The following is a 27,520-nucleotide window of genomic DNA, read 5'->3' on the forward strand; positions in this document are numbered from 1 at the left end:
TCTTAACTGACTTTCCTAGTTAAATAAATGTTTAAAAAAAAGAAAGTATGACACAGTCCCCCTTCAAAACTAACCGTATTTGGTTAGTAAAGACCCTACTGAATATTCTACACCACATCGGTAGAAAAATCTCTACAGCCCAATATTCTCAACATACCAGTGTTATTCTTTCATTATTGGTAAAAAAATAAATAATTCTCAACCATATTTTGATTTGTTTCCTTAAATGATTCACCTTTCCTTTTCTTGTTGGCACAATAAAAGTAGAAGTGGCCACTGATGTAAAATTCAATATCTTTTGAATGAATTATCCACATTGCAATATTTAGAAATTTGGGCTTTTAGTTTGGAGGTTTCTTTATTAACATACGCACGTGACGTCATCGTTTTTGCTGCTGGCAGAATCGTAGCACGTTTCAGTTCGGTCTTTGATATTATTGTGTGCGGAAGTGAGACACGAGCCAGCGTGTTGGTAGCCCAGATAATAATTCCAATTGACTATGATTTGCCCCAATTAGTAGCAGACAAGCTGGAAAGAAACAAGATCAACTAGTTAATGGCTATTGTTAATGTTAGTGTAACATTCTCCATTCTGTACAGGGAAAAGTAGTGTTTAGCTAATAGCTAACGTTAGCTAGCTATTCAAAAGATGGCCAGGTTCATTACACCCGGTTCCATGGGGGCCGTCTCGCGGCTGGACGGTGCACCGGGGGGGAAGAGGGGTGCTCCAGCCTTGGACACTGATACGGACTCCACACGGGAGATTAAAACCCACTTCCGTGTGTGTCGGTTCATCATGGAAACGGGTACAGTACCGAAACAGAACCCCCCCCCAGCCCATATTCACTATGGGTGGTCAGTCTCACCCGGCCTGGGCCGGTGTGGGTGCAGAATTTTGCTCCAGACAAGTGCTAACACATCTGAGTATATCATAATTTTAAATACGGCCTTTATTAGTAGAATAAAGTGTCGAGGCTTGGCTGGCGCAGAAGCTTATACCACCCTGGCCTTTACCACTCTGTCTCCCCACCTCGCTCTCTCCCTAGGTGTGAAGCTGGGCATGCGTTCGGTGCCCGTGGCGACAGCGTGTGTGTTGTACCACCGGTTCTTCCAGTGTGTGAGTGTGACGGTGTATGAGCCCTACCTGGTGGCTATGAGCTGCATCTACCTAGCAGGCAAGGTGGAGGAGCAGCACCTTCGCACCCGTGACATCATCAACGTGTGTCACAGGTAGGTAGGGTAGCCTAGTGGTTAGAGCGTTGGACTAGTAACCGGAAGGTTGTGAGTTCAAACCCCCGAGCTGTCGTTCTGCCCCTGAACAGGCAGCTAGGCCGTCATTGAAAATAAGAATGTGTTAATGTCTTAACTGACTTGCCTGGTTAAATAAAGGTAAAAAAAAAAAAAGGTCGACCGATTATGATTTTTCAACGCCAATATAACGATTATTGGAGGACCAAAAAAAGCCGATACCGATTAATCGGACGATTAAAACAAAATAAAAGTATTTATTTGTAATAATGACAATTACAACAATACTGAATGAGCACTTATTTTAACTTTAATATCAATAAAATCAATTTAGCCTCAAATAAATAATGAAACATGTTCAATTTGGTTTAAATAATGCAAGAACAAAGTGTTGGAGAAGTAAAAGTGTAACATGTGCCATGTAAGAAAGCTAACGTTTCAGTTCCTTGCTCAGAACATGAGAACATATGAAAGCTGGTGGTTCCTTTTAACACGAGTCTTCAATATTCCCAGGTAAGAAGTTTTAGGTTGTAGTTATTATAGGAATTATAGGACTATTTCTCTCTATACCATTTGTATTTCATATACCTTTGACTATTGGATGTTCTTATAGGCACTTTAGTATTGCCAGTGTAACAGTGTAGCTTCCATCCCTCTCCTCGCTCCTACCTGGGCTCGAACCAGGAACACATCGACAACAGCCACCCTCGAAGCAGCGTTACCCATGCAGAGCAAGGGGAACAACTACTCCAAGTCTCAGAGCGAGTGACGTTTGAAACGCTATTAGTGCGCACCCCGCTAACTAGCTAGCCATTTCACATCGGTTACACCAGCCTAATCTCGGGAGTTGATAGGTTTGAAGTCATAAGCTGCTCTATCAAATCCTAGACTTAATTATAACATAATAACACACAGAAATAGGTCATTAATATGGTCGAATCCGGAAACTATCATTTAGAAAACAAAACGTTTATTCTTTCAGTGAAATACGGAACCGTTCTGTATTCTGTATCTAACGGGTGGCATCCCCAAGTCTAAATATTCCTGTTACATTGCACAACCTTCAATGTTATGTCATAATTATGTAAAATTCTGGCAAATTAGTTCGCAATGAGCTAGGCGGCCCAAACTGTTGCATATACCCCGACTCTGCGTGCAATGAACGCAAGAGAAATGACACAATTTCACCTGGTTAATATTGAGATTTCTTTTAGCTAAATATGCAGGTTTAAAAATATATACTTCTGTATTGATTTTAAGAAAGGCATTAATGTTTATGGTTAGGTACACGTTGGAGCAACGACAGTCCTTTTTCGCGAATACGCACAGCATCAATTATATGCAACGCAGGACACGCTAGATAAACTAGTAATATCATCAACCATGTGTAGTTAACTAGTGATTATGATTGATTGATTGTTTTTTATAAAATAAGTTTAATGCCAGCTAGCAACTTACCTTTGCTTCTTACTGCATTCGCGTAACAGGCAGGCTCTCGTGAGGCAGGTGGTTAGAGCGTTGGACTAGTTAACCGTAAGGTTGCAAGATTGAATCCCTGAGCTGACAAGGTAAAAATTTGTCGTTCTGACCCCTGAACAAGGCAGTTAACCCACCATTCCTAGACCGTCATTGAAAATAAGAACGTGTTCTTAACTGACTTGCCTCGTTTAATAAAGTTGTAAAAAAATATATATATATTTTTTAAATCGGCAAAATCGGCGTCCAAATATACCGATTTCTGATTGTTATGAAAACTTGAAATCGGCAAATTCCGATTAATCGGTCGACCTCTAATATATACTACCTTTCAAGTGTTTGGGGTCACTTAGAAATGTCCTTGTTTTGAAAGATAAGCAAAAAAATGTATCCATTAAAATATCAAATTGATCAGAAATACCGTGTAGACATTGTTAATGTCGTAAATGACTGTTGTAGCTGGAAACGGCAGATTATTTCATTTTTATTTAACCTTTATTTAACTAGGCAAGTCAATAAGAATTTGTTTTTAACTGACGGCCTAGGAACGGTGGGTTAACTTCAATCCAGCAACCTTTCGGACACTGGCCCAACTCTAACCACTAAAAATCAAATCAAATTTTATTTGTCACATACACATGGTTATCAGATGTTAATGGTCACATACACATGGTTAGCAGATGTTATTGGTCACATACACATGGTTAGCAGATGTTAATGGTCACAAATGCATGTGTTCTAGTTAATGGTCAATACACAATAACCAACAATGTTAATGGTCACTAACAATTTAAAACTACTGTCTTGGTCACATGGTTAGCAGATGTTATTGGTCAATACACATGGTTAACAGATGTTATTGGATATACACATGGTTAAGGATGTTAATGCCACCCCAAGATGCCGAGATGTTATTTTCACATCTTACTCTTACATAACCCTGATGAATAATCTCCCTCTCTCCCTCCCTGTCCTCTCTCCTTATCCATCTTCTCCCCACCCCTCTCTCTCTCTTACTCCAGTGTCCTCTCTCCTTATCCATCCTCTCTCCTTATCCATCCTCTCCCCACCCTCCCCCTCTCTCCCTCCCTGTCCTCTCTCCTTATCCATCCTCTCCCCACCCCTCTCTCTCTCTCCCTCCCTGTCCTCTCTCCTTATCCATCCTCTCCCCCCCTCTCTCTCTCTCCTGTCCTCTCTCCTTATCCATCCTCTCCCCACCCCTCTCCCTCTCTCCCTCCCTGTCCTCTCTCCTTATCCATCCTCTCCCCACCCCTCCCCTCTCTCCCTCCCTGTCCTCTCTCCTTATCCATCCTCTCCCCACCCCTCTCTCTCTCTCCCCCTGTCCTCTCTCCTTATCCATCCTCTTCCCACCCCTCTCTCTCTCCTCCTCCCCTGTCCTCTCTCCTTATCCATCCTCTCCCCACCCCTCTCCCTCTCTCCCCCTGTCCTCTCTCCTTATCCATCCTCTCCCCACCCCTCTCTCTCTCCCTCCCTGTCCTCTCTCCTTATCCATCCTCTTCCCACCCCTCTCTCTCTCTCTCCTCCCTGTCCTCTCTCCTTATCCATCCTCTTCCCACCCCTCTCTCTCTCTCCCTCCTGTCCTCTCTCCTTATCCATCCTCTCCCCACCCCTCTCTCTCTCCTCCCTCCATCTGTCCTCTCTCCTTATCCATCCTCTCCCCACCCCTCTCTCTCTCCCTCCCTGTCCTCTCTCCTTATCCATCCTCTTCCCACCCCTCTCTCTCTCCCTCCCTGTCCTCTCTCCTTATCCATCCTCTCCCCACCCCTCTCTCTCTCTCCCTCCCTGTCCTCTCTCCTTATCCATCCTCTCCCCACCCCTCTCTTTCTCTCCCTCCCTGTCCTCTCTCCTTATCCATCCTCTTCCCACCCCTCTCTCTCTCTCCCTCCCTGTCCTCTCTCCTTATCCATCCTCTTCCCACCCCTCTCTCTCTCTCCCTCCCTGTCCTCTCTCCCTTATCCATCCTCTCCCCACCCCTCTCTCTCCCTGTCCTCTCTCCTTATCCATCCTCTCCCCACCCCTCTCCCCTCTCTCCCTCCCTGTCCTCTCTCCTTATCCATCCTCTCCCCACCCCTCCCCCTCTCTCCCTCCCTGTCCTCTCTCCTTATCCATCCTCTCCCCACCCCTCTCTCTCTCCCTCCCTGTCCTCTCTCCTTATCCATCCTCTTCCCACCCCTCTCTCTCTCCCTCCCCTGTCCTCTCTCCTTATCCATCCTCTCCCCACCCCTCTCCCTCTCTCCCTCCCTGTCCTCTCTCCTTATCCATCCTCTCCCCACCCCTCTCTCTCTCTCCCTCCCTGTCCTCTCTCCTTATCCATCCTCTTCCCACCCCTCTCTCTCTCTCCTCCCTCCCTGTCCTCTCTCCTTATCCATCCTCTTCCCACCCCTCTCTCTCTCTCCCTCCCTGTCCTCTCTCCTTATCCATCCTCTCCCCACCCCTCTCTCTCTCTCTCCCTCCCTGTCCTCTCTCCTTATCCATCCTCTCCCCACCCCTCTCTCTCTCTCCCTCCCTGTCCTCTCTCCTTATCCATCCTCTTCCCACCCCTCTCTCTCTCTCCCTCCCTGTCCTCTCTCCTTATCCATCCTCTCCCCACCCCTCTCTCTCTCCTCCCTCCCTGTCCTCTCTCCTTATCCATCCTCTCCCCACCCCTCTCTCTCTCTCCTCCCTGTCCTCTCTCCTTATCCATCCTCTTCCCACCCCTCTCTCTCTCTCCCTCCCTGTCCTCTCTCCTTATCCATCCTCTTCCCACCCCTCTCTCTCTCTCTCCCTCCCTGTCCTCTCTCCTTATCCATCCTCTTCCCACCCCTCTCTCTCTCTCCCTCCCTGTCCTCTCTCCTTATCCATCCTCTCTCCCTCCCTGTCCTCTCTCCTTATCCATCCTCTCCCCACCCCTCCCCCTCTCTCCCTCCCTGTCCTCTCTCCTTATCCATCCTCTCCCCACCCCTCTCCCTCTCTCCCTCCCTGTCCTCTCTCCTTATCCATCCTCTCCCCACCCCTCTCTCTCTCTCCCTCCCTGTCCTCTCTCCTTATCCATCCTCTCCCCACCCCTCCCCCTCTCTCCCTCCCTGTCCTCTCTCCTTATCCATCCTCTCCCCACCCCTCCCCCTCTCTCCCTCCCCTGTCCTCTCTCCTTATCCATCCTCTCCCCACCCCTCCCCTCTCTCCCTCCCTGTCCTCTCTCCTTATCCATCCCTCTCCCCACCCCTCTCCCTCCCTGTCCTCTCTCCTTATCCATCCTCTCCCCACCCCTCCCCTCTCTCCCTCCCTGTCCTCTCTCCTTATCCATCCTCTCCCCACCCCTCCCCCTCTCTCCCTCCCTGTCCTCTCTCCTTATCCATCCTCTCCCCACCCCTCTCTCTCTCTCCCTCCCTGTCCTCTCTCCTTATCCATCCTCTTCCCACCCCTCTCTCTCTCTCCCTCCCTGTCCTCTCTCCTTATCCATCCTCTCCCCACCCCTCTCTCTCTCTCCCTCCCTGTCCTCTCTCCTTATCCATCCTCTCCCCCACCCCTCCCCTCTCTCCCTCCCTGTCCTCTCTCCTTATCCATCCTCTCCCCACCCCTCTCTCTCTCTCCCTCCCTGTCCTCTCTCCTTATCCATCCTCTCCCCACCCCTCTCCCTCTCTCCCTCCCTGTCCTCTCTCCTTATCCATCCTCTCCCCACCCCTCTCTCTCTCCCCTCCCTGTCCTCTCCTCTCCTTAATCATCCTCTCCCCACCCCTCCCCCTCTCTCCCTCCCTGTCCTCTCTCCTTATCCATCCTCTCCCCACCCCTCTCTCTCTCCCTCCCTGTCCTCTCTCCTTATCCATCCTCTCCCCACCCCTCTCTCTCTCTCCCTCCCTGTCCTCTCTCCTTATCCATCCTCTCCCCACCCCTCTCTCTCTCTCCCTCCAGGTATTTCCACAGTAGTAGTGAACCTCTGAACTGTGACGGTGAGTTCTGGGACCTCAGGGACAGTGTGGTGCAGTGTGAACTCCTGGTTCTCAGACAACTCAACTTCCACGTCTCCTTCCAGCACCCACACAAGGTCTGTACTGACCCCTGACTCCTGAACTCTAACCCCTGACTCCTAACCTCTAACCCAGGGATAGGCAACTGGTGGCCCATCTTTTTGTAGGCCAACAGATCAATTCCTCACTTCCCAAAAAATAATACAGAGATAGTAATACTTTTTTAGGAACTCAGTCTCAACTTCCTGTTGATGGTTAGAATAGTAGAATACTCAAGGAACTCAGCCTCAACTTCCTGTTGATGATTAAAATAGTAGAATAAACAAAGGAACTCAGGCTCAACTTCCTGTTGATGGTTAGAATAGTAGAATAAACAAAGGAACTCAGTCTCAACTTCCTGTTGATGGTTAGAATAGTAGAATAAACAAAGGAACTCAGTCTGAACTTCCTGTTGATGATTAGAATAGTAGAATAAACAAAGGAACTCAGTCTCAACTTCCTGTTGATGATTAGAATAGTAGAATACACAAGGAACTCAGCCTCAACTTCCTGTTGATGATTAGAATAGTAGAATAAACAAAGGAACTCAGCCTCAACTTCCTGTTGATGATTAGAATAGTAGAATAAACAAAGGAACTCAGTCTGAACTTCCTGTTGATGATTAGAATAAACAAAGGAACTCAGTCTCAACTTCCTGTTGATGGTTAGAATAGTAGAATACACAAGGAACTCAGTCTGAACTTCCTGTTGATGGTTAGAATAGTAGAATAAACAAAGGAACTCAGTCTGAACTTCCTGGTGATGATTAGAATAGTAGAATACTCAAGGAACTCAGCCTCAACTTCCTGGTGATGGTTAGAATAGTAGAATAAACAAAGGAACTCAGTCTCAACTTCCTGTTGATGATTAGAATAGTAGAATAAACAAAGGAACTCAGCCTCAACTTCCTGTTGATGATTAGAATAGTAGAATACACAAAGTGCAATATTTGGTTGTGCATCAACATTTCCTCGTTATTAAGTGCTGAAAATTTAACCGAAATGCCTGTTATTTTTAGGTTTTTAAACAACTAATTGACCGATGTCAGTTCAATTATTTGAATTATATTTAGTTAATTTCTTTCTGTGAGCTCGATGTATAGTTTCTGTAGAGATAAATCAGATCCAGTCTGAACTGTGCGATGTAGTATGGAGTTGTAGTTTCCAACAGGCCAGTATTCTACATAGATTAGTGCAGAAAACATGGTACTTAACTACAATGACCATAATCCATTGCACGCCTGCTTACAGTGCATTCGGAATGTATTCAGACCCTTTAACTTTTTCCACATTTTGTTTTGTTACAGCCTTATTCTAAAGTTGATTAGATTAATGAGGGAAAAACAATCTATCCCATAATGACATCACAATACCCCATAATGACATCACAATACCCCATAATGACATCCCAATACCCCATAATGACATCACAATACCCCATAACGACATCACAATACCCCATAACGACATCCCAATACCCCATAACGACATCCCAATACCCCATAACGACATCCCAATACCCCATAACGACATCCCAATACCCCATAACGACATCCCAATACCCCATAACGACATCCCAATACCCCATAACGACATCCCAATACCCCATAACGACATCACAATACCCCATAATGACATCACAATACCCCATAATGACATCACAATACCCCATAATGACATCACAATACCCCATAATGACATCCCAATACCCCATAATGACATCACAATACCCCATAATGACATCACAATACCCCATAATGACATCCCAATACCCCATAATGACATCACAATACCCCATAATGACATCACTATACCCCATAATGACATCCCAATACCCCATAATGACATCCCAATACCCCATAATGACATCACAGTACCCCATAATGACATCACAGTACCCCATAATGACATCACAATATCCCATAATGACATCACAGTACCCCATAATGACATCACAATACCCCATAATGACAAAAGCAAAAACAGATTTTTAGACCCTTTAACGCAGTACTTTGTTGAAGCACATTTGACAGTGATTACAGACTCAAGTCTTCTTGGGGATGACGCTACAAACATGGGAGTTTCTCCCGTTCTTCTCTGCACATCCTAATGTAAATCTGTGATTATTGTTTCATAATGGAACCGACTTCCAAAGCACTATGCGCTCAGCACTATTTGTGTCAGTCACTGAAAACAAAACATTTTTAGATTTAGTCTAGCGGTCAGCTGTCTTTTGTGTCGAATTACCGTCTGAGTAGAATTCATGAAATTTGTTATAAAATTGCAAAATCCTGTCTCCACCCTACTGCTAAATGTGTAGAATTGCACAACACAATTTGACTTATGGCCCCCAAAAGGCTAGGGCTGGCTCTGACTGCATGACTTAGGGCCCCAAAAGGCTAGGGCTGGCTCTGACTGCATTACTTAGGGCCCCAAAAGGCTAGGGCTGGCTCTGACTGCATGACTTAGGGCCCCAAAAGGCTAGGGCTGGCTCTGACTGCATGACTTAGGGCCCCAAAAGGCTAGGGCTGGCTCTGACTGCATGACGTAGGGCCCCAAAAGGCTAGGGCTGGCTCTGACTGCATGACTTAGGGCCCCAAAAGGCTAGGGCTGGCTCTGACTGCATTACTTAGGGCCCCAAAAGGCTAGGGCTGGCTCTGACTGCATGACTTAGGGCCCCAAAAGGCTAGGGCTGGCTCTGACTGCATGACTTAGGGCCCCAAAAGGCTAGGGCTGGCTCTGACTGCATGACTTAGGGCCCCAAAAGGCTAGGGCTGGCTCTGACTGCATGACTTAGGGCCCCAAAAGGCTAGGGCTGGCTCTGACTGCATGACTTAGGGCCCCAAAAGGCTAGGGCTGGCTCTGACTGTATGACTTAGGGCCCCAAAAGGCTAGGGCTGGCTCTGACTGCATGACTTAGGGCCCCAAAAGGCTAGGGCTGGCTCTGACTGCATGACTTAGGGCCCCAAAAGGCTAGGGCTGGCTCTGACTGTATGACTTAGGGCCCCAAAAGGCTAGGGCTGGCTCTGACTGTATGTGTGGGTATGGATGTGGGTATGCAGTCCCACAAGCCATTGCAGCACTTCATGAGTTCAGATTTTTCGCAACCCCTGACCCCTCTAACCTCTGACCCCTCTAACCTCTGACCCCTCTAACCCCGTGGACAGTCCAGTCATACCTGGTCTGTGTTTCTAATGTGTGTGTGTGTGTTGTGTGTGTGTGTTGTGTGTGTGTGTGTAGTATCTCCTCCACTACCTCCTGTCGGTGAAGTCCTTAGTGAATCGTCACGCCTGGTCCAGAACTCCCGTCGCCGAGACCACCTGGGCGTTGCTTAGAGACTGTTACCATGGCACCATGTGTGTGCGCCACGCCCCCCAACACATCGCCATAGCAACGCTGTACCTGGCACTACTCAGCTACGGGGTGGAGGTTCCTGTCGGAGAGAGAGAGTGGTGGCAGGTAGGGGGGATGTGTTGTGAGGAGAGAGAGAGGTGGGGGGGGTGATAGTATTGTGGAGTGTGTGCATAGGGCTGTTACTGTTACCGTATTACTGCCACAACGCCGGTCACGAGTGCTGTTCAGACAGGTGCATGTTAACGGCCCATTCTAAACCAGACAGGTGCATGATAATGGCCCATTCTAAACCAGACAGGTGCATGATAACGGCCCATTCTAAACCAGACAGGTGCATGTTAACGGCCCATTCTAAACCAGACAGGTGCATGATAACGGCCCATTCTAAACCAGACAGGTGCATGATAACGGCCCATTCTAAACCAGACAGGTGCATGATAACGGCCCATTCTAAACCAGACAGGTGCATGTTAACGGCCCATTCTAAACCAGACAGGTGCATGATAACGGCCCATTCTAAACCAGACAGGTGCATGATAACGGCCCATTCTAAACCAGACAGGTGCATGATAATGGCCCATTCTAAACCAGACAGGTGCATGTTAATGGCCCATTCTAAACCAGACAGGTGCATGTTAACGGCCCATTCTAAACCAGACAGGTGCATGTTAACGGCCCATTCTAAACCAGACAGGTGCATGTTAACGGCCCATTCTAAACCAGACAGGTGCATGTTAACGGCCCATTCTAAACCAGACAGGTGCATGATAATGGCCCATTCTAAACCAGACAGGTGCATGTTAACGGCCCATTCTAAACCAGACAGGTGCATGATAACGGCCCATTCTAAACCAGACAGGTGCATGATAACGGCCCATTCTAAACCAGACAGGTGCATGATAACGGCCCATTCTAAACCAGACAGGTGCATGATAACGGCCCATTCTAAACCAGACAGGTGCATGATAATGGCCCATTCTAAACCAGACAGGTGCATGTTAATGGCCCATTCTAAACCAGACAGGTGCATGTTAACGGCCCATTCTAAACCAGACAGGTGCATGTTAACGGCCCATTCTAAACCAGACAGGTGCATGTTAACGGCCCATTCTAAACCAGACAGGTGCATGTTAACGGCCCATTCTAAACCAGACAGGTGCATGTTAACGGCCCATTCTAAACCAGACAGGTGCATGATAATGGCCCATTCTAAACCAGACAGGTGCATGTTAACGGCCCATTCTAAACCAGACAGGTGCATGTTAACGGCCCATTCTAAACCAGACAGGTGCATGATAACGGCCCATTCTAAACCAGACAGGTGCATGATAACGGCCCATTCTAAACCAGACAGGTGCATGATAATGGCCTATTCCGTTGCTGCGGGACTTGCTCCCATTCAGCCAAGAGCATTAGTGAGTTCAGGCGATTAGGCCTGGCTCGAGTCGGCTTTTCAATTCATACCAAAGGTGTTCGATGGGGTTGAGGTTAGGGCTCTGTGCAGGCCAGTCGAGTTCTTCCACACCGATCTCAACAAACCATTTCTGTATGGACCTCGCGTTATGCTGAAAACAGGAAAGGCCCTTCCTGTTGCCACAAAGTTGGAAGCACAGAATCATCTAGAATGTCATTGTATGCTGTAGTGTTAAGATGTCATTTCACTGGAACTAAGGGGCCTATCCCGAATCAAAACAGCCCCAGTCCATTATTCCTCCTCCACCAAACAGTTTGCTCTATGTGTTGGGACAAACCCAGATTTGTCCGTCGGACTGCCAGATGGTGAAGCGTGATTCATCATTCCAGAGAACGCGTTTTCGCTATTCCAGAGTCCAATGGCGTCGAGCTTTCCATCACTCCTGCCGACGCTTGACATTTGGCCAGGGGGCTTTACTTGGCTCATCGTGCTCTAGCGACTCCTTGTGGCGGGCCGGGCGCCTGCAGGCTGACTTCAGTCAGTTGAACGGCGTTTCCTCTGATACATCGGTGCATCTGGCTTCCGGGTTAAGAGGGCGGGTGTTAAGGAGCGCGGTTTGGCGGCTCATGTTTTCAGAGGACGCATGACTTGACCTTCGCCCGTTGAGGAGTTGCAGCGATGAGACAAGATCGTGATTGGATATCGCGAAAAAGGGGGTCAAATGCAGAATAAAAAATGTGTACGGATGACATGTAATCTAAGTAAAACATATTCCATGTTAGTAAACTACAGTGCACTCAAAGTATTCAGACCCCTTCCATGTTAGTAAACTACAGTGGACTCAAAGTATTCAGACCCCTTCCATATTAGTAAACTACAGTGGACTCAAAGTATTCAGACCCCTTCCATGTTAGTAAACTACAGTGCACTCAAAGTATTCAGACCCCTTCCATGTTAGTAAACTACAGTGGACTCAAGGTATTCAGACCCCTTCCATGTTAGTAAACTACAGTGGACTCAAGGTATTCAGACCCCTTCCATGTTAGTAAACTACAGTGGACTCAAAGTATTCAGACCCCTTCCATATTAGTAAACTACAGTGGACTCAAGGTATTCAGACCCCTTCCATATTGGTAAACTACAGTGGACTCAAAGTATTCAGACCCCTTCCATGTTAGTAAACTACAGTGGACTCAAGGTATTCAGACCCCTTCCATATTGGTAAACTACAGTGGACTCAAAGTATTCAGACCCCTTCCATGTTAGTAAACTACAGTGCACTCAAGGTATTCAGACCCCTTCCATATTAGTAAACTACAGTGGACTCAAAGTATTCAGACCCCTTCCATGTTAGTAAACTACAGTGGACTCAAGGTATTCAGACCCCTTCCATGTTAGTAAACTACAGTGGACTCAAGGTATTCAGACCCCTTCCATGTTAGTAAACTACAGTGGACTCAAAGTATTCAGACCCCTTCCATGTTAGTAAACTACAGTGGACTCAAAGTATTCAGACCCCTTCCATGTTAGTAAACTACAGTGGACTCAAGGTAATCAGACCCCTTCCATGTTAGTAAACTACAGTGGACTCAAGGTATTCAGACCCCTTCCCTTTCTCCACATTTTGTTACGTTACAGCCTTATTCTGAAATGGATTCAATTGAACATTTTCCTCAATCTAAAAAATAATGACAAAGGGAATTTATTTTGACAAATGTTTGCAAAGTTTATAAAGAAGTAAAAACAGACCCCATTATAAAGGTCCCTTCAGGCCCTTTGCTACAAGACTCGATATTGAGCTCAGGTGCATCCTGTTTCCATTGATCATCCTTGAGATGTTTCTACAACTTGATTAGAGTTCACCGGTGGTAAATTCAACTGATTGGACATGATTTGGAAAGGCACACACCTGTCTATAGAAGGTCCCACAGTTGACAGGTGCATGTCAGAGCAAAAACCAAAGCCTTGAGGTCGAAGGAATTGTCCGTAGAGCTCCAAGTCAGGATTGTGTCAAGGCACAGATCTGGGGAAGGGTACCAACACATTTCTGCAGCATTGAATGTCCCCAAGAACACAGTGGCCTCCATCATTCTTAAATGGAAGAAGTTTGGAACCACCAAGACTCTTCCTAGAGCTGGCCGCTCGGCCAAACTGAGCAATCGGGGGAGAAGGGCCTTGGTCAAGGAGGTGAACAAGAACCTGATGGTCACTCTGACAGAACTCCAGAGTTCCTCTGTGGAGATGGGAGAACTTCCAGAAGAACAACCATCTCTGCAGCACTCCATCAATCAGGCCTTTTATGGTAGAATGGCCAGACGGTAAAAGGCACATGACAACCCGCTTGGAGTTTGCCATAAGGCACCTAAAGGATTCTCAGACCATGAGAAACAAGATTCTCTGGTCTGATGAAATCAAGATTGAACTCTTTGGCCTGAATGCCATGCGTCACGTCTGGAGGAAACCAGGCACCACTCATCAGCTGGCCAATACCATACCATCCTTACGGTGAAGCATGGTGGTGGCAGCGTCATGCTATCGGGATGTTAAATAAAGGTTACATTTAAAAAATAAAATGTTTTTCAACGGCAGGGACCGGGAAACTAGTCGGGACCGAGGGAAAGATGAATGGAACAAAGTACAAAGAGATCCTTGATGAAAACTTGCTCCAGAGCGCTCAGGACCTCCGACTGGAGCGAAGGTTCACCTTCCTTCAGATTCAGATCAACTTTATCATCCCACCATGGGGAAATTCATTTGGTCAGGTGCTTAAAGACAGTGCTATAGCTACACATTTAACGTGAAAGTGCAATAGGCTGTATACTGGAGGGACCAACAGACTATCTATTATACAGCCTAATGGCTGTAGGAATAACAGTCCCCACTTCTCTCTGGTTTCATTTTCTTTTGAAGTCTCTTTCCTCCTGTCCGGCTGCTGCTGTGACTGAGTTTTGAGTGAAGGGGATGAGTGCTGTCCTGTGAAATGCTTTCAAGTTTTAGGAGGATGAGTTTTGAGTGAAGGGGATGAGTGCTGTCCTGTAAAATGCTTTCAAGTTTTAGGAGGATGAGTTTTGTGAACAGGTTGGTGACAGATTCTTGATCTATACCAATGATCCTTCCTGCCGTCTTAATCACGCTCTGGATCTTGACTTTGGTAACTTGATCGAACATCTCTGGAGAGACCTGAAAATAGCTGCGCAGCGACACTCCCCATCCAACCTGACAGAGCTTGAGAGGATCTGCAGAGAAGAATGGGAGAAACTCACCAAATACAGGTGTGCCAAGCTTGTTGTGTCATACCCAAGAAGACGGAGGCTGTAATCACTGCCAAAGGTGCTTCAACAAAGTACTGAGTTAAAGGGTCTGAATACTTAGGTAAATGTGATATTTAAGGTTATTTTATTTATACATTTGCAAAAATTAAAAACATGTTTTGCTTTGTTATTGTGTGTAGATTGATGAAGAAAAATAACTATTTAATCAATTTTAGTATAAGGCTGTAACGTAACAAAATGTGGAAAAGGGGTCTGAATGCTTTCCGAATTCACTGTATATGTAAATGTAACAGTATAACTTTAGTTCGTCCCCTCGCCCCGACCTGGGCGCGTACCAGGGACCCTCTGCACAAAGGCAAGTCACCCTGGAAGCATCGTTACCCATCGCTCCACAAAAGCCGCGGCCCTTACAGAGCAAGGGGAACCACTACTTCAAGGTCTCAGAGCGAGTGACGTCACCGATTGAAACGCTACCAGCGCGCACCACCGCTAACTAGCTAGCCAGTTTGCATCGGCTACATAAAGACCATGTTAAATTAAGAATGAGAGACTGATGAAGTGTGTACAGCCTGCGCAAGAAACAGCAGAGCTCATGCCTTTCATGTAACCTTATCAAATCATCATTAGTTGCATGATGCAGCCTTAGAATGCATTAAAAATCGAAACATATAGCCCAACGTTTATCACAACTAAAAGTTGCATGAGTAACTCTAAATTAATCATATAGGAGGACCAGTTTCAATATCAGATATTTAACTGTTCAACTGCATGTGCCCCCCCCCTCCCCTCTGAAATCCTTTGGAGAAAATATCCTTCATTTTATTTCTTTGTTTAATTGTATTCTTCAGACTATAAAATAATGGCACAGATCAGGACCCTAACATCATGAACTAGTGTAGCCCACAGCCAGATCAGGACCCTAACATCATGAACTAGTGTAGCCCACAGCCAGATCAGGACCCTAACATAATGAACTAGTGTAGCCCACAGCCAGATCAGGACCCTAACATCATGAACTAGTGTAGCCCACAGCCAGATCAGGACCCTAACATAATGAACTAGTGTAGCCCACAGCCATATGGCACAGCCAGATCAGGACCTAACATAATGAACTAGTGTAGCCCACAGCCATATGGCACAGCCAGATCAGGACCTAACATGATGAACTAGTGTAGCCCACAGCCACATGGCACAGCCAGATCAGGACCTAACATAATGAACTAGTGTAGCCCACAGCCACATGGCACAGCCAGATCAGGGCCTAACATAATGAACTAGTGTAGCCCACAGCCATATGGCACAGCCAGATCAGGGCCCTAACATAATGAACTAGTGTAGCCCACAGCCATATTGCACAGCCAGATCAGGGCCTAACATCAGGACCTAACATAATGAACTAGTGTAGCCCACAGCCATATGGCACAGCCAGATCAGGGCCTAACATCAGGACCTAACATAATGAACTAGTGTAGCCCACAGCCACATGTCACAGCCAGATCAGGACCTAACATAATGAACTAGTGTAGCCCACAGCCATATGGCACAGCCAGATCAGGACCTAACATCAGGACAACTAAATGAACTAGTGTAGCCCACAGCCATATGGCACAGCCAGATCAGGACCTAACATCAGGACAACTAAATGAACTAGTGTAGCCCACAGCCATATGGCACAGCCAGATCAGGACCTAACATAATGAACTAGTGTAGCCCACAGCCATATGGCACAGCCAGATCAGGACCTAACATCAGGACAACTAAATGAACTAGTGTAGCCCACAGCCATATGGCACAGCCAGATCAGGACCTAACATCAGGACAACTAAATGAACTAGTGTAGCCCACAGCCACATGGCACAGCCAGATCAGGGCCTAACATCAGGACAACTAAATGAACTAGTGTAGCCCACAGCCATATGGCACAGCCAGATCAGGACCTAACATCAGGACAACTAAATGAACTAGTGTAGCCCACAGCCATATGGCACAGCCAGATCAGGACCTAACATCAGGACAACTAAATGAACTAGTGTAGCCCACAGCCATATGGCACAGCCAGATCAGGACCTAACATCAGGACAACTAAATGAACTAGTGTAGCCCACAGCCACATGGCACAGCCAGATCAGGACCTAACATCAGGACAACTAAATGAACTAGTGTAGCCCACAGCCATATGGCACAGCCAGATCAGGGCCTAACATAATGAACTAGTGTAGCCCACAGCCATATGGCACAGCCAGATCAGGGCCTAACATAATGAACTAGTGTAGCCCACAGCCATATGGCACAGCCAGATCAGGGCCTAACATAATGAACTAGTGTAGCCCACAGCCATATGGCACAGCCAGATCAGGGCCCTAACATAATGAACTAGTGTAGCCCACAGCCATATGGCACAGCCAGATCAGGGCCTAACATCAGGACCTAACATAATGAACTAGTGTAGCCCACAGCCATATGGCACAGCCAGATCAGGGCCTAACATCAGGACCTAACATAATGAACTAGTGTAGCCCACAGCCAGATCAGGACCTAACATAATGAACTAGTGTAGCCCACAGCCATATGGCACAGCCAGATCAGGACCTAACATCAGGACAACTAAATGAACTAGTGTAGCCCACAGCCATATGGCACAGCCAGATCAGGACCTAACATCAGGACAACTAAATGAACTAGTGTAGCCCACAGCCACATGGCACAGCCAGATCAGGACCTAACATAATGAACTAGTGTAGCCCACAGCCATATGGCACAGCCAGATCAGGGCCTAACATAATGAACTAGTGTAGCCCACAGCCATATGGCACAGCCAGATCAGGACCTAACATAATGAACTAGTGTAGCCCACAGCCATATGGCACAGCCAGATCAGGACCTAACATAAGGACACAGCCATATGGCACAGCCAGATCAGGACCTAACATCAGGACAACTAAATGAACTAGTGTAGCCCACAGCCATATGGCACAGCCAGATCAGGACCTAACATAATGAACTAGTGTAGCCCACAGCCATATGGCACAGCCAGATCAGGACCTAACATCAGGACAACTAAATGAACTAGTGTAGCCCACAGCCACATGGCACAGCCAGATCAGGACCTAACATCAGGACAACTAAATGAACTAGTGTAGCCCACAGCCATATGGCACAGCCAGATCAGGACCTAACATCAGGACAACTAAATGAACTAGTGTAGCCCACAGCCATATGGCACAGCCAGATCAGGACCTAACACAAGGACAACTAAATGAACTAGTGTAGCCCACAGCCATATGTCACAGCCAGATCAGGACCTAACATAATGAACTAGTGTAGCCCACAGCCATATGGCACAGCCAGATCAGGACCTAACATCAGGACAACTAAATGAACTAGTGTAGCCCACAGCCACATGGCACAGCCAGATCAGGACCTAACATAATGAACTAGTGTAGCCCACAGCCATATGTCACAGCCAGATCAGGACCTAACATAATGAACTAGTGTAGCCCACAGCCATATGGCACAGCCAGATCAGGACCTAACATCAGGACAACTAAATGAACTAGTGTAGCCCACAGCCATATGGCACAGCCAGATCAGGACCTAACACAAGGACAACTCAGAGTATGCTATTCTGAGATAGACTACATTTTCTTCATATCATGTTTCTCTAGAGCTGTCATAAATAAACTAATGGTGTAGGCTATATTACATGGATTTATTAGGCCCTTTAGAATGGTCCCAAGGAAAACATCAGCAGCTTGTGGAGGCCTGGAGATGATAAACATGTTGATGTTCATTAACGGTCAATTACCGCGAGACGGGCAGTCACCGGCTGACAACATGTAATGACCGCCACAGCCCTTATGTGTAACCGTGTGTGTGTGTGTAACCGTGTGTGTGTGTGTGTGTGTAAGCGTGTGATAATATGGGTGTGTGTAAGCGTGTGATAGTATGTGTGGGTGGGTGTGTGTGTAAGCGTGTGATAGTATGGGTGTGTGTGTGTGTGTAAGCGTGTGATAGTATGTGTGGGTGGGTGTGTGTGTAACCGTGTGTGTGTGTGTAGTGTGTAAGCGTGTGATCGTATGGGTGTGTGTAAGCGTGTGATAGTATGGGTGTGTGTGTGTGTGTGTGTGTGATAGTGTGTGTGTGTAAGCGTGTGATAGTATGGGTGTGTGTGTAAGCGTGTGATAGTATGGGTGTGTGTGATAGTATGGGTGTGTGTGTGTGTGTGTGATAGTATGGGTGTGTGTGTTGTGTGAGTATGGGTGTGTGTGTGTGTGTGTGATAGTATGGGTATTGAGCCCTTCTCTCTGTGTCTCTAGGTGCTGTGTGAAGACATCACTAAGGAACACATTGATGACATCATCTCTGACCTGCTGCACCTCTACGACATGGAGGCCAAATGTACCTGAGGGGGGTGGGGGTGTGTGTGGGTGTGTGTGTGTGTGCGCGCGTGTGTGTGTGTGTGTACTACTTTCTGTACTCTGAAGAACTGAGCTGTTTTTCAACATTTCATCTTTTTGATAATAGATGTTAATACATAACTGGTTTAGTTAGGAACTCACCAGGTTGTCTAAGACCAGGTTTTAGTTGGACACTGATTAAAGGGAATTAACCAGCAGACACACAGCCCTTTGACACTATATGATGTTGCATCGAAATAAAACAGAAACCATAAGAAGCTCTCTCCTGTCCTCTGTTTCTCTCCCCGTCTATCTCTTTTTATTATGATTAACGAGAAGTTTAACGATTCTCTCCATTGATAAACTATAAGGTTTGAAGAGTGGTACTGGGAAGAGAGGAAGAGTGGTACTGGGAAGAGAGGAAGAGTGGTACTGGGAAGAGAGGAAGAGGGGTACTGGGAAGAGAGGAAGAGTGGTACTGGGAAGAGAGGAAGAGGGGTACTGGGAAGAGAGGAAGAGTGGTACTGGGAAGAGAGGAAGAGTGGTACTGGGAAGAGAGGAAGAGTGGTACTGGGAAGAGAGGAAGAGTGGTACTGGGAAGAGAGGAAGAGTGGTACTGGGAAGAGAGGAAGAGTGGTACTGGGAAGAGAGGAAGAGTGGTACTGGGAAGAGAGGAAGAGTGGTACTGGGAAGAGAGGAAGAGTGGTACTGGGAAGAGAGGAAGAGGGGTACTGGGAAGAGAGGAAGAGTGGTACTGGGAAGAGAGGAAGAGGGGTACTGGGAAGAGAGGAAGAGTGGTACTGGGAAGAGAGGAAGAGGGGTACTGGGAAGAGAGGAAGAGTGGTACTGGGAAGAGAGGAAGAGTGGTACTGGGAAGAGGGGTACTGGGAAGAGAGGAAGAGTGGTACTGGGAAGAGAGGAAGAGTGGTACTGGGAAGAGAGAGAGTAAGGGTCCGCATGCTTCCCGGCCAGAACAGATCGGAAACAGTTTGCGCATATATTATGAAGACATGTTCGCCACACTCACATTTTTCTCGAGGCAAGCCGAAGTCCGGAGCCTGAATCTATGCTCCCTCGTCTGCGATTGGTCAACAGTAGGGGGGTATTTATTAATGATCACTTGGACAGTCATTACCTGTTACAGTACCAACAGCTTCTCTACCTGGGGGTTCCTTAAAAAACGATGTCAAATATGTTCATGATTTATCAAGCTCAACAGTTGAATTAATCGAAAAATGATATGGCAACTTCAAGGCATGGATGAAGTGTTTCTCTTCCCTCTACCTCATCCCTCCATCTCCTTCACTTCATCCTCCAGCGGACGCTGCCTGTCGACAGACAAAGCTAATATTCAAGGGGACAACATTCATCACCAGGATCAATATCAACATCTGGACGGTAAAGGATTTAGCTCGTAATCTGTTGTTTTTAGTGGATTCCCTCCTGACGCTGTCCGAGATCCCAGCCCGCACGGTAAGTCGGTCTGCACGGCGCGTCGGCGGCGCGACCGTGCGTCTACTATCAACTGTGACGTCCGATGATTTATTACGTGGTAATTTCCTTCATTAAAGTTGGTACCGAGAGATGCAGCCATTTGAATAGCCTATCATTTAGAATATACACAAAATGCATACTCCGATTGGTCTATTTTTAAAACCCTCAAACACCACGTTAGGCATATCTAATTTAGAAATAGGCCATCATCACTTGTCCATTGGGAATGATAGGCAAATTCTTCACGTTTAACGTCCAAACTGCATCTCCATGCCAATGATTTTGATTGATCAGTTTCATGGGAATATACATTTAGATATTAAATTATTGTTTCGTGAGCGAATCAAAGCAAATGTTTTTAATTAACTATTAGCCTTTTTGTATTTTGTTTCAATCAAAGCAGATATCCTACCTAGTGGCTCGTTCCGTTCAGTTTATATGATATATATACACTGCTCAATAAAATAAAGGGAACACTTAAACAACACAATACAACTCCAAGTCAATCACACTTCTGTGAAATCAAACTGTCCACTTAGGAAGCAACACTGAATGGCAATACATTTCACATGCTGTTCTGCAAATGGAATAGACAACAGGTGGAAATTATAGGCAATTAGCAAGACACCCCCAATAAAGGAGTGGTTCTGCAGGTGGTGACCACAGACCACTTCTCAGTTCCTATGCTTCCTGGCTGATGTTTTTGGTCACTTTTGAATGCTGGCGGTGCTTTCACTCTAGTGGTAGCATGAGACGGAGTGGCTCAGGTAGTGCAGCTCATCCAGGATGGCACATCAATGCGAGCTGTGGCAAGAAGGTTTGCTGTGTCTGTCAGCGTAGTGTCCAGAGCATGGAGGCGCTACCAGGAGACAGGCCAGTACATCAGGAGACGTGGAGGCCGTAGGAGGGCAACAACCCAGCAGCAGGACCGCTACCTCCGCCTTTGTGCAAGGAGGAGCAGGAGGAGCACTGCCAGAGCCCTGCAAAATGACCTCCAGCAGGCCACAAATGTGCATGTGTCTGCTCAAACGCTCAGAAACAGACTCCACGAGGGCCCGACGTCCACAGGTGGGGGTTGTGCTTACAGCCCAACACCGTGCAGGACGTTTTTCATTTGCCAGAGAACACCAAGATTGGCAAATTCGCCAGTGGCGCCCTGTGCTCTTCACAGATGAAAGCAGGTTCACACTGAGCACATGTGACAGTCTGGAGACGCCGTGGAGAACGTTCTGCTGCCTTCAACATCCTCCAGCATGACCGGTTTGGCGGTGGGTCAGTCATGGTGTGGGGTGGCATTTCTTTGGGGTGCCGCACAGCCCTCCATGTGCTCGCCAGAGGTAGCCTGACTGCCATTAGACATTTACATTTAAGTCATTTAGCAGACGCTCTTATCCAGAGCGACTTACAAATTGGTGCATTCACCTTATGACATCCAGTGGAACAGTAGTGCATCTAAATATTTTAAGGGGGGTGAGAGGGATTACTTTATCCTATCCTAGGTATTCCTTAAAGAGGTGGGGTTTCAGGTGTCTCCGGAAGGTGGTGATTGACTCCGCTGTCCTGGCGTCGTGAGGGAGTTTGTTCCACCATTGGGGGGCCAGAGCAGCGAACAGTTTTGACTGGGCTGAGCGGGAACTGTACTTCTCAGTGGTAGGGAGGCGAGCAGGCCAGAGGTGGATGAACGCAGTGCCCTTGTTTGGGTGTAGGGCCTGATCAGAGCCTGGAGATACTGAGGTGCCGTTCCCCTCACAGCTCCGTAGGCAAGCACCATGGTCTTGTAGCGGATGCGACTTCAACTGGAAGCCAGTGGAGAGAGCGGAGGAGCGGGGTGACGTGAGAGAACTTGGGAAGGTTGAACACCAGACGGGCTGCGGCGTTCTGGATGAGTTGTAGGGGTTTAATGGCACAGGCAGGGAGCCCAGCCAACAGCGAGTTGCAGTAATCCAGACGGGAGATGACGAGTGCCTGGATTAGGACCTGCGCCGCTTCCTGTGTGAGGCAGGGTCGTACTCTGCGGATGTTGTAGAGCATGAACCTACAGGAACGGGCCACCGCCTTGATGTTAGTTGAGAACGACAGGGTGTTGTCCAGGATCACGCCAAGGTTCTTAGCGCTCTGGGAGGAGGACACAATGGAGTTGTCAACCGTGATGGCGAGATCATGGAACGGGCAGTCCTTCCCCGGGAGGAAGAGCAGCTCCGTCTTGCCGAGGTTCAGCTTGAGGTGGTGATCCGTCATCCACACTGATATGTCTGCCAGACATGCAGAGATGCGATTCGCCACCTGATCATCAGAAGGGGGAAAGGAGAAGATTAATTGTGTCGTCTGCATAGCAATGATAGGAGAGACCATGTGAGGTTATGACAGAGCCAAGTGACTTGGTGTATAGCGAGAATAGGAGAGGGCCTAGAACAGAGCCCTGGGGGACACCAGTGGTGAGAGCACGTGGTGTGGAGACGGATTCTCGCCACGCCACCTGGTAGGAGCGACCTGTCAGGTAGGACACAATCCAAGCGTGGGCCGCGCCGGAGATGCCCAACTCGGAGAGGGTGGAGAGGAGGATCTGATGGTTCACAGTATCGAAGGCAGCCGATAGGTCTAGAAGGATGAGAGCAGAGGAGAGAGAGTTAGCTTTAGCAGTGCGGAGCGCCTCCGTGATACAGAGAAGAGCAGTCTCAGTTGAATGACTAGTCTTGAAACCTGACTGATTTGGATCAAGAAGGTCATTCTGAGAGAGATAGCGGGAGAGCTGGCCAAGGACGGCACGTTCAAGAGTTTTGGAGAGAAAAGAAAGAAGGGATACTGGTCTGTAGTTGTTGACATCGGAGGGATCGAGTGTAGGTTTTTCAGAAGGGGTGCAACTCTCGCTCTCTTGAAGACGGAAGGGACGTAGCCAGCGGTCAGGGATGAGTTGATGAGCGAGGTGAGGTAAGGGAGAAGGTCTCCGGAAATGGTCTGGAGAAGAGAGGAGGGGATAGGGTCAAGCGGGCAGGTTGTTGGGCGGCCAGGCCGTCACAAGACGCGAGATTTCATCTGGAGAGAGGGGGAGAAAGAGGTCAGAGCACAGGGTAGGGCAGTGTGAGCAGAACCAGCGGTGTCGTTTGACTTAGCAAACGAGGATCGGATGTCGTCGACCTTCTTTTCAAAATGGTTGACGAAGTCATCTGCAGAGAGGGAGGAGGGGGAGGGGAGGAGGATTCAGGAGGGAGGAGAAGGTTGCAAAGAGCTTCCTAGGGTTAGAGGCAGATGCTTGGAATTTAGAGTGGTAGAAAGTGGCTTTAGCAGCAGAGAGAAAGAGGAAAATGTAGAGAGGAGGGAGTGAAAGGATGTCAGGTCCGCAGGGAGGCGAGTTTTCCTCCATTTCCGCTCGGGTGCCCGGAGCCCTGTTCTGTGAGCTCGCAATGAGTCGTTGAGCCACGGAGCGGGAGGGGAGGACCGAGCCGGACTGGAGGATAGGGGACATAGAGAGTCAAAGGATGCAGAAAGGGAGGAGAGGAGGGTTGAGGAGGCAGAATCAGGAGATAGGTTGGAGAAGGTTTGAGCAGAGGGAAGAGATGATAGGATGGAAGAGGAGAGAGTAGCGGGGGAGAGAGAGCGAAGGTTGGGACGGCGCGATACCATCCGAGTAGGGGCAGTGTGGGAAGTGTTGGATGAGAGCGAGAGGGAAAAGGATACAAGGTAGTGGTCGGAGACTTGGAGGGGAGTTGCAATGAGGTTAGTGGAAGAACAGCATCTAGTGAAGATGAGGTCGAGCGTATTTCCTGCCTTGTGAGTAGGGGGGAAGGTGAGAGGGTGAGGTCAAAAGAGGAGAGGAGTGGAAAGAAGGAGGCAGAGAGGAATGAGTCAAAGGTAGACGTGGGGAGGTTAAAGTCGCCCAGAACTGTGAGAGGTGAGCCGTCCTCAGGAAAGGAGCTTATCAAGGCATCAAGCTCATTGATGAACTCTCCGAGGGAACCTGGAGGGCGATAAATGATAAGGATGTTAATCTTGAAAGGGCTGGTAACTGTGACAGCATGGAATTCAAAGGAGGCGATAGACAGATGGGTAAGGGGAGAAAGAGAGAATGACCACTTGGGAGAGATGAGGATCCCGGTGCCACCACCCCGCTGACCAGAAGCTCTCGGGGTGTGCGAGAACACGTGGGCAGACGAAGAGAGAGCAGTAGGAGTAGCAGTGTTGTCTGTGGTGATCCATGTTTCCGTCAGTGCCAAGAAGTCGAGGGACTGGAGGGAGGCATAGGCTGAGATGAACTCTGCCTTGTTGGCCGCAGATCGGCAGTTCCAGAGGCTACCGGAGACCTGGAACTCCACGTGGGTCGTGCGCGCTGGGACCACCAGATTAGGGTGGATTAGGTACCGAGATGAGATCCTCAGATCCCTTGTGAGACCATATGCTGGTGCGGTTGGCCCTGGGTTTGATGCTATGATGCTATGGACTGGCCCGCCCGTTCCCCAGACCTGAATCCAATTGAGCACATCTGGGACATCATGTCTCGCTCCATCCACCAACGTCACGTTGCACCACAGACTGTCCAGGAGTTGGCGGATGCTTTAGTCCAGGTCTGGGAGGAGATCCCTCAGGAGACCATCCGCCACCTCATCAGGAGTATGCCCAGGAGTTGTAGGGAGGTCATACAGGCACGTGGAGGCCACACACACTACTGAGCCTCATTTTGACTTGTTTTAAGGACATTACATCAAAGTTGGATCAGCCTGTAGTGTGGTTTTCCACTTTAATTTTGAGTGTGACTCCAAATCCAGACCTCCATGGGTTGATACATTTGATTTCCATTGATAATTTTTGTGTGATTTGTTGTCAGCACATTCCACTATGTAAAGAAAAAAGTATTTAATAAGAATATTTCATTCATTCAGATCTAGGATGTTTATTTTAGTGTTCCCTTTATTTATTTGAGCAGTGTATTTTTTGATTATTCAGCTTCAACTAACCGTCCTAAAATCGAATGAGAAATTAGCTGTTTTTGGTGTAAGAGTAACGTTATGCATTATATTCAGTTCTTTCATGGTGTTGTTAAAGAAGTTGAACCAACTTGTGATGCTGAAGGACAGCCCTGCCATTCGGCCAGTTCAGGAACAAACAGCAGTAGTTTGCAGTAAGCTATAGTCTAACATGGACCACCACTCTGTGGTATTACTAGTCTAACAGGGCCCACTCTGTAGTATTACTAGTCTAACAGGGCCCACCACTCTGTGGTATTACTAGTCTAACAGGGCCCACCACTCTGTGGTATTACTAGTCTAACAGGGCCCACTCTGTAGTATTACTAGTCTAACAGGGCCCACCACTCTGTGGTATTACTAGTCTAACAGGGCCCACCACTCTGTGGTATCACTAGTCTAACAGGGCCCACCACTCTGTGGTATTACTAGTCTAACAGGGCCCACCACTCTGTGGTATTACTAGTCTAACAGGGCCCACCACTCTGTGGTATTACTAGTCTAACAGGGCCCACCACTCTGTGGTATTACTAGTCTAACAGGGCCCACCACTCTGTGGTATTACTAGTCTAACAGGGCCCACCACTCTGTGGTATCACTAGTCTAACAGGGCCCACCACTCTGTGGTATTACTAGTCTAACAGGGCCAACCACTCTGTGGTATTACTAGTCTAACAGGGCCAACCACTCTGTGGTATTACTAGTCTAACAGGGCCCACCACTCTGTGGTATTACTAGTCTAACAGGGCCAACCACTCTGGTATTACTAGTCTAACAGGGCCAACCACTCTGTGGTATTACTAGTCTAACAGGGCCAACCACTCTGGTATTACTAGTCTAACAGGGCCAACCACTCTGGTATTACTAGTCTAACAGGGCCCACCACTCTGTGGTATTACTAGTCTAACAGGGCCCACCACTCTGTGGTATCACTAGTCTAACAGGGCCCACCACTCTGTGTTATTACTAGTCTAACAGGGCCCACCACTCTGTGGTATCACTAGTCTAACAGGGCCCACCACTCTGTGGTATTACTAGTCTAACAGGGCCAACCACTCTGTGGTATTACTAGTCTAACAGGGCCCACCACTCTGTGGTATTACTAGTCTAACAGGGCCCACCACTCTGTGGTATTACTAGTCTAACAGGGCCCACCACTCTGTGGTATTACTAGTCTAACAGGGCCAACCACTCTGTGGTATTACTAGTCTAACAGGGCCAACCACTCTGGTATTACTAGTCTAACAGGGCCCACCACTCTGTGGTATTACTAGTCTAACAGGGCCCACCACTCTGTGGTATTACTAGTCTAACAGGGCCAACCACTCTGTGGTATTACTAGTCTAACAGGGCCAACCACTCTGTGGTATTACTAGTCTAACATGCTGACCAAACTGGAAGCGCCATCGCGCGCATGTAGATTTTTTTTACCCCCCACACCAGACATGATCAAGTCATGGGGCGGCAGGGTAGCCTAGTGGTTAGAGCGTTGGACTAGTAACCGAAAGGTTGCAAGTTTGAATCCCCGAGCTGACAAGGTACAAATCTGTCGTTCTGCCCCTGAACAGGCAGTTAACCCACTGTTCCCAGGCCGTCATTGAAAATAAGAATTTGTTCTTAACTGACTTGCCTAGTAAAATAAAGGTTAAAAAAAAGGTTAAAATATCAAAACAACTCTGAACCAATTATATTCATTTGGGGACATGTCGAAAAGCATTAAACATTTATGGAAATTTAGCTGGGATATAAACATTGGGTTGTAATTTTACCTGAAATGCAATTAATCCACAGTTAAAACAGTCAACCGAATTCCTTTCTTGTCATCTCTCCTTCCTCCGGCTTCCATTTTAAACTTCTTTGGACTTTAAGACATCAGTATAGAGACAAAGTGGAGTCTCAATTCA

General features: G+C 47.6%; 1 protein-coding gene across 1 annotated transcript; it reads left to right on the forward strand.

The window, feature by feature from the left end:
• Positions 1-382: 382 nt before the first annotated feature.
• Positions 383-19,442, forward strand: ccnq (cyclin Q). The gene is made up of 5 exons (XM_065021020.1): positions 383-806; positions 1,047-1,230; positions 6,634-6,766; positions 9,968-10,186; positions 19,084-19,442. The coding sequence occupies exons 1-5, from the start codon at positions 650-652 to the stop codon at positions 19,171-19,173; spliced, it is 783 nt and encodes a 260-aa protein (XP_064877092.1). The 5' UTR covers positions 383-649; the 3' UTR covers positions 19,174-19,442.
• The last annotated feature ends 8,078 nt before the right edge of the window (positions 19,443-27,520 follow it).

Source organism: Oncorhynchus nerka, linkage group LG7 (assembly GCF_034236695.1).
Source record: "Oncorhynchus nerka isolate Pitt River linkage group LG7, Oner_Uvic_2.0, whole genome shotgun sequence".
Lineage (NCBI taxonomy): Eukaryota > Metazoa > Chordata > Actinopteri > Salmoniformes > Salmonidae > Oncorhynchus > Oncorhynchus nerka.